The following is a 12,096-nucleotide window of genomic DNA, read 5'->3' as shown; positions in this document are numbered from 1 at the left end:
TGAAAAGCCTTTGAAAATACAAACATGCTGAGCGGGATACATTCAGATGCTAAGAACAATGCTGTTTCTTTGTGTCCATGTCTTCTACATGGACAGTCAACTGGAAAGGATGCTACCACCTCTGACACGAGTTACTCACATTCATGCAGGCTGATTTTACAAAGCTTTACAAACTGGCTGCATGTGCATTAGAACTGATCAGTGGACAAAGTACTGCATTATGCCCTTTACACACTGTCAGAGCTGCAACTCTGAAAAAATTCCAGAGTTGCAGCTCTAGCAGCGTGTTTTTTCAGTGTAAAGAGAAAGTCAGAGGGGAGAATCATTTGAAGAACGTCAGCAAGCGTAGAAAAACTGTGTGTCAAAACACTGATCAGGAAACAGAAAAAGACAGCCCTGGCACTGCTTCCTGGCTGATTACACATGGTAGTTTTAACTGTTGCACACCAGAGGCTAATCCTCAAAATACTGCTGTGATTTTGACTCTGCGTCACAGTTGTTCTCTCAAAAGACCCAGCCATGAGAAACACTATTATGAACAAGCTTTACAGAGTTTATCTGTGAATTAATTCAGCAAGGGGAATGTTGCACATAATAGGCCAAATCCCTGCATATTATGCTTGCTGCTCATTGTGATTAATTTAACTTTGGTTGCTTAATCAGGCTGGGATCAAGACTATAACTCTAAGACCTCCACATGATCAGACAGCTTAAACTGAGAGAGACTGTTATTATGTGGCTGGTGGTGGAAGTACTATGTGTCATATTAAATCACTCATTTTCTACACTGTCCTAAACTGATGTGACAAAATAGGAATTCACCCTCAGTTCTAGTTTTATACATTTGCTGTTTCTATTGAGCAGAGCTGCATGTGTTTCAAGACCAAGAGACACAGGTGCACAGTGGGTGATCCATCAAAAATGGATTGATTCACTTGTAGTAGTGACCAAAGTATTTGACTCCTTTAGTTAAGTCAAGTATCAATAGCACAGTTTAACAATATTCTATGACAAATAAAAGTCCTTATTTAAACTTTATTTTAGTATATGTGTAATTATTATTAGCATTTTTGTTGTTCATGTCAAAAGTTTTTTTCAAAATTTTTTTTTGTCAAATCTCAAATTGAGTGTCAATCAGTAGATAAAAATACCTCCCTTAACCCCCAATAACTGCTTAACCATAAGTCAAGCTCACCAGATCTAGGATCCAGTATGTATAAGTATGCCTGATTTTAAGGAATTCCCCATACATACACACACATATACATCATTAATAAAAATGAAGCACTGCTAATAACACTACTGCTACTAATACTAATAATAATACTAATAATGATAATAATAATCATCATAATAATCATCATAATAATCATTGCCAGTTATGTTAATAACACCAATAAACGAAACGACGGAGAAATGGGTTATTTGATTGGCATTTAGCAGCCAGTTTTTACAGTTTGGTGGACATGGCACCAAGAAAAGTTAGAGGGAAAAGTAAGAGAGAATGAAGAAGCTATGTATATTTGTTGGATGAATGTGTGTAATGTCAGAGAGCATGTCAGAGTTCAAATTTCTATGAATGAAAGGGATGAAATAGAAACAGAAAATAAGGATTTAGAGTATGGTTGTTTGTCATGGGGGTGACCTGGGGTCATGTATGTGACTTTGGTTTGGGGTTGAAGTTTAGATGAGTTATGAATGTATTCCAGGTATCATCAAAGACTGATACATTTCTTTCTGATACTGTTCTGTAAACTGTTATTCTTTCGATTGAAATGTGATCCTCAAGTGAGTTGATCCAGTAGGAGATGCTGCAAGATTTTTGGGATTTTCAGTTTTGAAAGATGATTTCCTTGGTGATAGTGAGAGAAATGAGTAGTGGGTTTTCTGTATTTAGTTGGGATAGTGACTTCAGGAATGTATCCCAACAAGCAGAGTAATGGGAACAATGGCATTCTGCACATAAGATCAATACTACATACCTGCAGTAATGGAGGCTGCACTTTCAGGAAGGCTGATTCCACCCAAAAGGTTTTATAGTTTATAGGCTTTTATGATATAGTTTTATCAGATATATCGTTTTTATTCATAGGTTGTATTTTATTATTTATTTTTTTAGCTGTTTGCTCTGTTTCTCAATAATAGTGCGCCGCCATTTTGAATATCCTCTCCGGCGTCCGACTTTTGCGATACTAGCACTGCCGTCCATTCTCACACTCCCATCCAAAACTTAACTTCTTTGGCTGAGATAATGAAAGGACAAAAGATAAAACTTAATGTCATACTGTACCACCAGACTGTAGAGCAGCTTTTTTTTCCTCAGGCTGAGACATCTCAATACATTCACTTCACTTCCCAATAAAAATAGTTTCAATTTTATTACTTATCTGGCCAGTTTAAGTCAGAATCTGACCTTGTGACAGGCATTAGGAATAACTATTTTAATGGAAATAGCCAATCTTCTTGCTGATGGCCTTGTTTGCTTATAGGTCATATACAGGCATCCCCATCAAATTAAGATTTTAATTTTGTATAATTCATTTCATAACCAGTTGAAAGTTCCTTGTTCCTGCGTTTTGATTGCTTTTACTGCATTATGATTGCTTTTACTTTTTTCAAAAGTAGCTGCTAGTTAGTAACAGCATGGCTAAACAAACAAAGAAAGGAACTCCACCTACAGTGGGTTTGTTCCAATATCTTCACCAGTGTCAGAAATGCCTCCGATACTGGAATCTGTATCATTGAGTACACAAGTCTATGCACCAATCAGATACAACATAGTTTATTTACTGGAAAAGGCATCAGCATCCCTTACACCTGTATGGTACATAAACAGCAAGGGACTTTTACAGCTTCAAGCACATGGATAACATAACATTTATGCAAGGTTAGTAGTAAACAGCTGTTCTTTTCATGCACTGGTATTGGATCGGTACTGAGCATTTGCTGATACAGAAAGATCAGGTATTGGACTTATTAGTTTAAAACTTAAAAGGAACACATCGATAGAAAACCAAAAGACAATGTAACAGTACTAGACACAATGAATTTCAGATAAAATCAAAAGAACGAAGAATATCCACTGAATTGGTGCAGAGTGTATTGTAACTTGTCACTTTTCTCTGCACTTAGGACTTTGTCATCTACCTACTGGCTGGGCCAAACATTGTATTTGGTGGGCAAAATTATCATGAAGATGGCTCAAAGCCTGACATCCTCCTCTTTGCCGCTGACATCTATCCGAGACACTGCTATTTCCATCGGCACGGCGCTGGCAGCCCCACCATGCTGCGCCCTTGTCAGAACGCCGTGGTCACGAGGAATGGCGAAGTGCTGAGAAAAGAGGCGCAGCTTAACCCTGGTGATGTCATCGGGTTGGGAGAGCACTACCTGTTTCTTTTCAAGAATCCCTTAGCTTCGGCTCATAAGGGAAGAGTAAGAGACAGGAAGGTGAGAGCATATTTTATATGTGCAAAGTATCTGCTATTTTTTGTCTATCTAGTATAAGATGGCCAGATTTCTGAAATTAAAATCGGGTACATTTCCAGTTCAACGGTCAGTATATCATTAAAATATTCAATGGTATTATCTATTAAATGAAAAAACAGGGATAATTCTGGTTTCATGTATTTTGACCATGTTAATTACTCTAATAAAACTATGGTGCAGGTACTACTTAAAGTAGGCTACTTAAAGTATGAAAAGTGAGTATTGATATTTTAACAAAAGGTTCCCTGTCAGTTTTTTACTATTACATCTGATGTTTCTGAGATTTGTGATGATGCATTTTCCAGATAATCCAAGTTTTTTTTTAAAGACTTTATTTAGCGTAAGAAGGAGGAGAATTTTCTCAGCACATAAAGAAATGAATTCATCCTTCAGTTTATCGCAAACATTCAACATCAACACATCTGAAGATGCATGTTTTCACTGGACAGGAAGGGGAGGAAAATCTGTCATCTGATGGTAACTGTGACTGTAAAAGACAAATGTAGTGGAATACAAGTACAATCTTTGCTTCTGAGATGCAGCTGAGTAGAAGTATACACTAAAGTTTCACAAAATGGAAATACTCACGTAAAGTAGAAGTTACTCAAATTTATATCTAAGCACAGTACTTGAATAATCTACTTACAAATGTACATTCCAACACTACAGACCAGACAGACCTTTCCGATCTGAACATCAAAATAAGGATAAATAATATGCAGGCTCTGTAATCATATCTTTACCTTCCCTCCTCTATCTCTATTGCAGCCCCCTCTGTCGGCCCAATCAAGCATGATTGAGATGTTAACTGCTCTGCTACCCAGTCTCGTTTTGCCACACAAAGTATTATTTCACTGTTTTTAATGCACAGTTAAAAACAGGGACATTTCCGGGGACAGCTCCAGCCGGGGACGGGCCACCAAAAACTGTCCCTGGAAAACAGGGACAACTGGTCACCCTAAACTAGTCAGATTTTCATTCCTAAATTCCCTGAGTAAGAACATATAAACATACATGTAACTCATACTTCATGATTCTTGTTTCCTTCTTGAAATTAAAGGAAGTGAACAGTGCTGTTCCTGAGCCCAACATGACTGCTGTCCCCTGGATCCTGGGTCATCACACGTCTGCCACCACAACAAGTCAGACTGGAGAAATGATCCTGTGCAACACCTGCATCACAATCTGCCCTGACCCCCAGGGATCCAGCAGCAAACTGTCCCAAACCAGAGTCTTTCCCTTTTTAAAATCAGCCGACGGCCACAGCCTGACCCTGAGATATCGGAGCGAGGACGAGGATCGCATTGTCAAAGAGATTGTTGCCACAGGAAGTAGCAGCATCAAAGACAGGCCACCATTGACTGTTGCATTCTTGCTGTGCCTGTGTCTTCAGTATTCGTCCACATGTCTCCATACCTTAGACATGCGCAGGCTGCTGTTGCTTATTGCAAGTGGAGTCCAGAGTGCCATGTGGGTGAGTCGTGGGGAGAAACGAGCTTGCTCACTAATATTTAGGTATGCCAGTAAGCAAGCCCTGTTATCTGACTGACTGTTAGCCAGCCTGTTAGCTCTGACAGCATTTCCCCTTCTTTAATAAAAAAAACTGTCAAAAAGTTGAGAGCCCCGTACAAAGAAAATAGAGCTACTGTTTATATTGTGTTGTCTTACTAGCATGTTAGTGGTTAGCTTGCCCACTACAGTAGGTCACCAGCTAGTCCTGAAAGCAGTCACTACATCACCAAGCTTCCAGAACAGGGCTACCAAAGTTGGCCTGCCATAGGGTGGGTTAGGCCCACCAGATGTTTCTAGCGAAAAAAAATGTAAACTTAACAATCTCCTTGGGCCCACCCAGACTTTTAATGAGAACTGTGATCAACGCACAAGATGTGCTATGATAAAGTTGTTTTTTTTTTAATTTCATAAACCACAATTCTCTGTGAGCCTGAGGCAATGCACTGCAAATTAATAATCCTAATCAGCTTAACTAGGTCAGATAAATGAACATGAACATGTACTCGAACTCGCTTGTTTTATCAGTTTTTATGACTTTTTTAAATGTAAATATCAAATCATAAAGATTCTATGGTAATCTCGAAATTTATTACAAAATTGAAAAAAGTTGAACTTTTCATTTATTCACCTGCAGTACTTTCATTGTCCAAACTTTGGGAATAACTGAATTATACTCTAATTGACTGAATATACTGTTCTATTTTTTGTGATGTAAATTTACCAAAAAAAATTTTTTACTCAGCACAGCCGGCAGAGTTACACTTCTCAGGCAGTCAGTTGGAATCCTAGTGCCATTTGGCACCTTAACAATACAATGCAGTGGCACCACATTCATTTTGCTGGAAGTCCAGTATTTTTGGCTAATCTTCAGGCCCTGTCTTTTTAAGGGGCCCTGTGTAAAAATGTAGTTTTTAAATTAGTTTGACTTATTACAATGTCTGCATGGTCAACAGTTTCAAATTAATCTGTGTCTGATTACCACTAGTAAACTAACAAACAACATATCTGAGGCCAGACATATTTCTGAGGCTCCAGGCATAATATACTGGATGAATAATCAGTGTTGGGCAAGTTACTTCAAAATGCAATATATTACATATTACCTTCATTTTAAAATCATATATTAGGTTACAATATTACTGTCTGCGTAGAGTAATAAATTACTTATTACAGTACTTTTTAGTTTCTTCTTTTTAAAAAAAAATAAGCCCAAATAACCCATATAGACCAACTGAATAGGCTAGATCTTTTTAAATAAAGGAATGACCTTGGACACAGGGATGAGCAGACAGACAAAGGATCACAGTCTGATATATTATAGGAGATAGGAATAAATATTTTTATTTGTAGGCTTAGTCATATGAAACACAGCAGACCTTCTATAATGTAGCCTTTAATGACATGACAAGACAAAAATGCCTTTTTATTTTAGTCCACAGAACAAGGAACGCATGGGCATATGTTATTCAAGAATGTAATTTAAAGTGCACTCGGAGGATCAGGCTTTGTCATTAGGACTGCGAAATACGATTCATTTCAGTCACACAGAGACTGAACTAAGAACTTATAGGCTCGGCTATATTAGCACATGCATGGCCTATGTAATATGGTCATGCACGGTGTGGATGGATTCTGAAAAAAACAACATTAACACTTCACTTCGGTCGGTAACGCGGATTGCAACGCATTACTTGACATAACTGTAGTAATATATTACTGAAATATTATTAGTAATGCATTCTAAGTTATACAGTAATATAGTACTGTAATGTGTTGCTTTTGTAACGCGGTACCCCAACATATACAAATATACAAATACAAATATAAAAAATTGCCTTGGGTCATCTGCTGTGATGTGCACTTCATCTAAGATACTTAAAAACAATACAATACAGACAAAATGCAAAGAGCGTGGGAGAAAGTGGGGGTTCAATGGGGACCACAGCTCAATTTATTGTCTATTTGAAATTACTGTGCAATTTTGAAGTAACGTTAATGTTGTTAAGTTTGGGGCCAAGTGTCCTCTTAAAGCTCACTACAAAGAAGTGTTTTTATGTAAATGAATGATCTTCTTATAACTCTTTGTGTCCTCCCTGTGGTCTATATACGATGGGAGATTTGGAATAGGCAATTATTATACTTTTTATCTTATCTTCTTCACATTTTTAATGTTTCTTTCTGAAAATCTGCAATTAAATGAAGTCAGTTACTATAATATGATCACTACATGTTGATGAACTCCTTGCTGTCTCCTTTGTTGTCATGCAGGAGCACACTAAGGACCTAGCTGCAGTTCAACCTGAAGTGTAAGTACACGTTGTAGTTTTTCTGCAGCAAACTATGACATTACATTCTACAGACTACACTGAGATAATAATAGATTATTATATATTTCAGTCCAGAAGGTGAAGGCATAAACCGAGAGAACATCAAGGCTCTCAGCCTGATCTCAGGACTGCGCCCCCTGGTGGGGTGGATGTCCAACAGTCTGGAGCTGCTGCAGTTCATCCAGTTCCAGCTGCCGCTTATTCTGGAGTGGAGAACCCAAAATGATGATGATAAAGAAGAAAAGGACTATGAGGAGGTGGAGAAGTTTGGTTAGTCAACTGCTGAGCTTGTGGTGGATGTATGAAAAATTAAAGCCGCACAAAGTATGATTTCTTTCAAGTTTTACCTGTTAATCCAAAAATACTTAATCCTCAGCAGTCTCTTGTAAGATTCTTGTAAGACTAAAAAAGGAGAATTTGCTGATGACATTTTAGGATATTTCTGAGTAAGAACGATAGCTGGACCAAAGTTTTTTATTCTGTCTCACCGACAGCAATTTTAAAGTTGCCTTGTGAAACTAAATCATACATTTAATATGTAACTGGAGCATTTATAGACAGTGGTCTGTGTGTTTGTGATTTTCAGCCCTGTTGGAGCTACGGTTGTCTTGTGTCCGTTCAGCCAGTGAGGAGACGATAGCTGTCCTGGAGGAGGTCATCATGCTTGCCTTCCAGCAGTGTGTGTACTACATCACCAAGGTGAGAGGAGGACCAAGCTCACAGCTATAGCATGCACAGAATATAAATAGACCCACACACTTAATGTACCTAAATAGAATAGCTCCTCAAGCCACTCTTTTGTGAGAAGGGCAAGTAATTAGTGACTTATATCTACTTGTACTCCAGTGTCTTGTATGGAAAACTACCTCACCTTACCCAACAATCCTTGGCCATAGGAGAAGAGTCAAACGAGGCTTGTGTAGCTTCTGCATCTGTTCCATTTACAGATGATTATGTTGTAGTTTAAGAATAAAGAGCCCAGTTAGCCACCCGCTTTCTAGTAGACCAACCAGCCTGACCAGACCACACTGGGGGCATTATGACATGGGAGAGAGACAGGACACTATGGGTTTGTGTGTGTGTGTGTGTGTGTGTGTGTGTGTGTGTGTGTGTCTGTGTGTCTGTGTGTCTGTGTGTGTGCATGTTGGGGGAGGATCAAGCACATGTGTTGAAGATAAAATACCAAAGAAATGTGTTTCCTGTAAAAAACACTGAATGACAAGGTAACCAGGAACATCTGCTCTTTGCGGAAGCATATTGCTGCCACACAAGAAAAAAAAAAAACACTATCACATTATAATGAAATGAACTTTATTTAAACTTAAATTAAATTTTATTGTACGAACATGGAGTTTGCCTTTGATAGTGATCAATAATCAATAAAGATGATGACAACAACTCTGTTTATTTGTATATGAGCAAAATGCTCTATTTAACTGGAGGAGGAAGCCTGTGCTGCGTCTCTGTGTGCGTAATGTGGTGCGCGAATCTCAGTCCTCTGATTGGACAGGACAGGTCATAAGAACTATCATTCTGATGAATAGGGGATGAGGTGTGGGTGGGTGAAATAATTCATCTTTGATGAGGATCATAATAATAATATATAACATAACCCGCAGCGATCCTCCAGCATCAGGGCCCATCTTTTTGCCAGCTGAAGTGGCACACAGCACAGCGCAACCTAATGTTTCTGCTGCTGGAGTCCATTGCAGGTTGTTATTAATATGTTCCTCATTTAAGATGATTCATTTCACCCCCCCACACCCCATCCACTATTATTATTAAGAATGATAGATCTTATAACCTGTCTTGTCTGATCAGATGACTGAGATCTGCACATTACATTACATACACAGAGACGGGTATGTTTTGTCCTTAGGGTGGACAGGCCTCTGCCTCAGTGTGTTACTGGGTTTGAAGTGAACAGGGATGTGGTGTTTATAGTTTGACTGAAGGACCACACCCATTACATGGAATTGTGACTGGAAAGTTTCAGACAAATTTCCAGTTGAGCTTTGTGGGTGTGGATAAAAATGCTATCCAAGAGGTACTAATGAGGAGATTGGTCTTTTTGTATTCATATAGTGAGATCTGATTTACTCCTTTCTGGACATTTCTTCCTAGAATTCATAGCTGAACTGCATGTCCAGTCAGATTATCCTCCCCATAATTGACCTAGATGCTCCAAACCAGCAAGGCCAAAGAAAACCATGTCAAGTATTGAGCCACATCAGAGGTACCATTAGCACAGCTGCCAGTTGGTGGCCAGACAGACTTTGTGCCTGATGCGCCTGATTTGATGCATCTCCTATATCAGTTTTCCTCGAGGAAGGAGGTTCGACAATGTATCTCTAAGGAGGAATCTATAGGAATTCCTCAATAGTTGCCGTCTTGCGAGTTTCAGACTGCACATTTTTTGCTTGGTGCAGGGGGATGTGGTTATCTAAATACCTGCCTCAGACAGCATTTGTTTCTGTCAGCAAGTCAGCCTGATGAACTAAATGACTTCCAGATGTGGTTCGTCAGTAAATCCATAAATCATCCGTAAATATAATAGCGTGTTCATGAAGTTCGAACTTGCAGGATCTTATTTAAATTTGATGTTCACTTGTCATGTTGCATTACAATGTGAATTCCCCCGGTCCTCACAACATGTGAGTTCACAGATTTTCTCCCAGCGAGACATGGGGTCAGTATCAGGTTCAGTACAACAGAAATGTTAAACTGTGGAAGCTCTTGATTAAAATTGCAGTGGATAGAATAAATAAGAAGGTGTTTATGTGGAGTTAAATCACACATGTCTCTGAGTGCTTAAGAGCTCTATTCAACCTTTGAGGAAGCTGAAGTCATATGTTTCCAATGATCTTTATCATGGTGGTTATTAAGCTCAGGAGATTCAAAACCATCCAGGAGGAAACTGTGTGAGCTATGTTAATCATCATTTTCAGAAAGTCTCTCCTGGAAGGAATTCACAGTGTTGCACTCAGTTGCTCACACATACGCAAAGTGAAATAATTGTGTCAAGCATGAATTAAATGTTCAATGTTATTTCCACTGCTAGGGGGCTCGGTATCAAATCAAAAAATAAGACAGGTGAGTGTTTTGTGGAAGGTGCCACTGCTCAGCTGCTCAGAGGTGGCTAGATTGTCTGTGGCTCCAGGAATAAACAGTTACATCAGATTCTGCTCTGATCCTGAGCCGTTTACTGATGGGAAGAGAGCTCAGAGATTACTTTCGGGATTAAAAAGTGGATTCATCTTCGCTCCTATTTCAGGGGAAAAGAAGAGGAGAGAGAATTGCAGTCTCTGGTGAGTGCCGAATGAGAGTTTACCTGAATTTCAACAAACAGAAACACACGTACTGTCCTTGTGTGCCTATGCTGGCTGACATTAGCTCATGGCTCATGTAAAGCAAAGTAAAGCAATTTGGCTGTTTGCAGTGAATAAACACTGCTTGGGCAAGGTGAATAAACACAAATGATCCTGCAGTAAAACGTGCTTTGCTGGTGGTTAGTATGCCATTTAACAACCACCACTGCTAATGAAAATCAGTCTGATGTGACAGATACTTCTGTATCTGTTGCCAGATGGCAGCAGGGTGAACAGACTGTGGCTGGGGTGGGTATCATCTATTAGTATCCTTTGTGCTCTGTGCAGACATCTCACTCACAGATGTCACTGATGCTCTGTTGATGGTACTAGTGATGTTCTAGGCGGTTTTAATCACCCACTGTAGAGCCTTCCTGTCCTGTGCCGTGCACGAACCATGCCAGTTTGTGATGACTGTTCCAGTCAGGATGCTTTCCATTGCTCCTCTGTAAACGTTTTATCAAAAATCAATAATCAACTCCTTGGTTTTTCTGACATTGAACAGTAGATTGGTCTCTGTGCACAACTCTGCAAGATTGTTGATTTTCCTCCCGATATGAACTCCCATCGTTGTTTGTAATGTGGCTGTCCTCATACTTCACAATAGAGTTCCCCTGGTGTCTGGAAGTGCAGTCATGGTTGTGCAATGTGGGGGGGGGGGGGGGGGCTGAGCACACAGCCCTGGGGGACTCCGGTGTTGAGCACTAACGTAGAGGAGGTGTGACTGCCAATCTGAAGTCTCTGGGGTCTGCTTGTGAGGAAGTCCAATATCTAGTTGCAGAGAGTTGTACTCAAGCCCAGAGTGTTTAGTTTTCCAGTCAGCTTCATGGTGAGACTGTGTTGAATGCTGAGCTGAAGTCAACGAACAGCATCCTGATGTAGCTGTTCTTATTTTCCAGGTGTGTGAAGACTGAGTGGAGGGCAGTAGAAATGGCATCCTCTGGGGATCTGTTGGTTCTGAAAGCATACTGATGAGGGTCCAGGCTGGCAGAGAGAAGATAGAGAAGTTCTGACTTGACTCCTTTCTCACCTCCATACAGCTTGTCAATAATCAAGTGAACTGTCTGTGAAAGTTGGGGTGTCCGTTTTGAAGAGCTTCAGAAGTGCCATTTGAAAAGCACTTCAGACAGAGTACACTGACCCCTTTAGTTTTGTGGGTTAGCATGTTAACATTAGCTAACCAGCATAAAACTGAGTAAGTAAATCTGAGGCTGATGGGAATGTCATACGTTTTGCAGGAATTGGTTATATGCCAAAGCATTGGACAGAACAAAGTGACCCTCTGGTGGTGTTAAAGGAAAGGTCAGTAGAATCAATCCTCTTGTAATGTGTATACAATTTAATGATAATCCATCCAATACTGGTGGACTTACTGACTGACACTGACTGATCGGCATTGC

The 12,096-nt window shown here is 39.6% G+C and overlaps 1 protein-coding gene across 1 annotated transcript in view; it reads left to right on the top strand.

The window, feature by feature from the left end:
• The window catches only part of LOC141015154 (ras-associating and dilute domain-containing protein-like), a 32,399-nt gene that overhangs the window by 8,868 nt on the left and 11,435 nt on the right, over positions 1–12,096 (top strand). Inside the window, exons 6-10 of the mRNA XM_073489094.1 lie at positions 3,133–3,450; positions 4,550–4,963; positions 7,270–7,307; positions 7,399–7,598; positions 7,915–8,027. Of these exons, the coding sequence (XP_073345195.1) occupies positions 3,133–3,450; positions 4,550–4,963; positions 7,270–7,307; positions 7,399–7,598; positions 7,915–8,027 (1,083 nt within the window). The remainder of the gene's footprint in view (positions 1–3,132; positions 3,451–4,549; positions 4,964–7,269; positions 7,308–7,398; positions 7,599–7,914; positions 8,028–12,096) is intronic.

This window comes from Pagrus major, chromosome 20 (genome assembly GCF_040436345.1).
Source record: "Pagrus major chromosome 20, Pma_NU_1.0".
NCBI lineage: Eukaryota > Metazoa > Chordata > Actinopteri > Spariformes > Sparidae > Pagrus > Pagrus major.
Note: the sequence above shows the minus strand (reverse complement) of the source record. Positions and strands in the feature narration are given on the sequence as shown.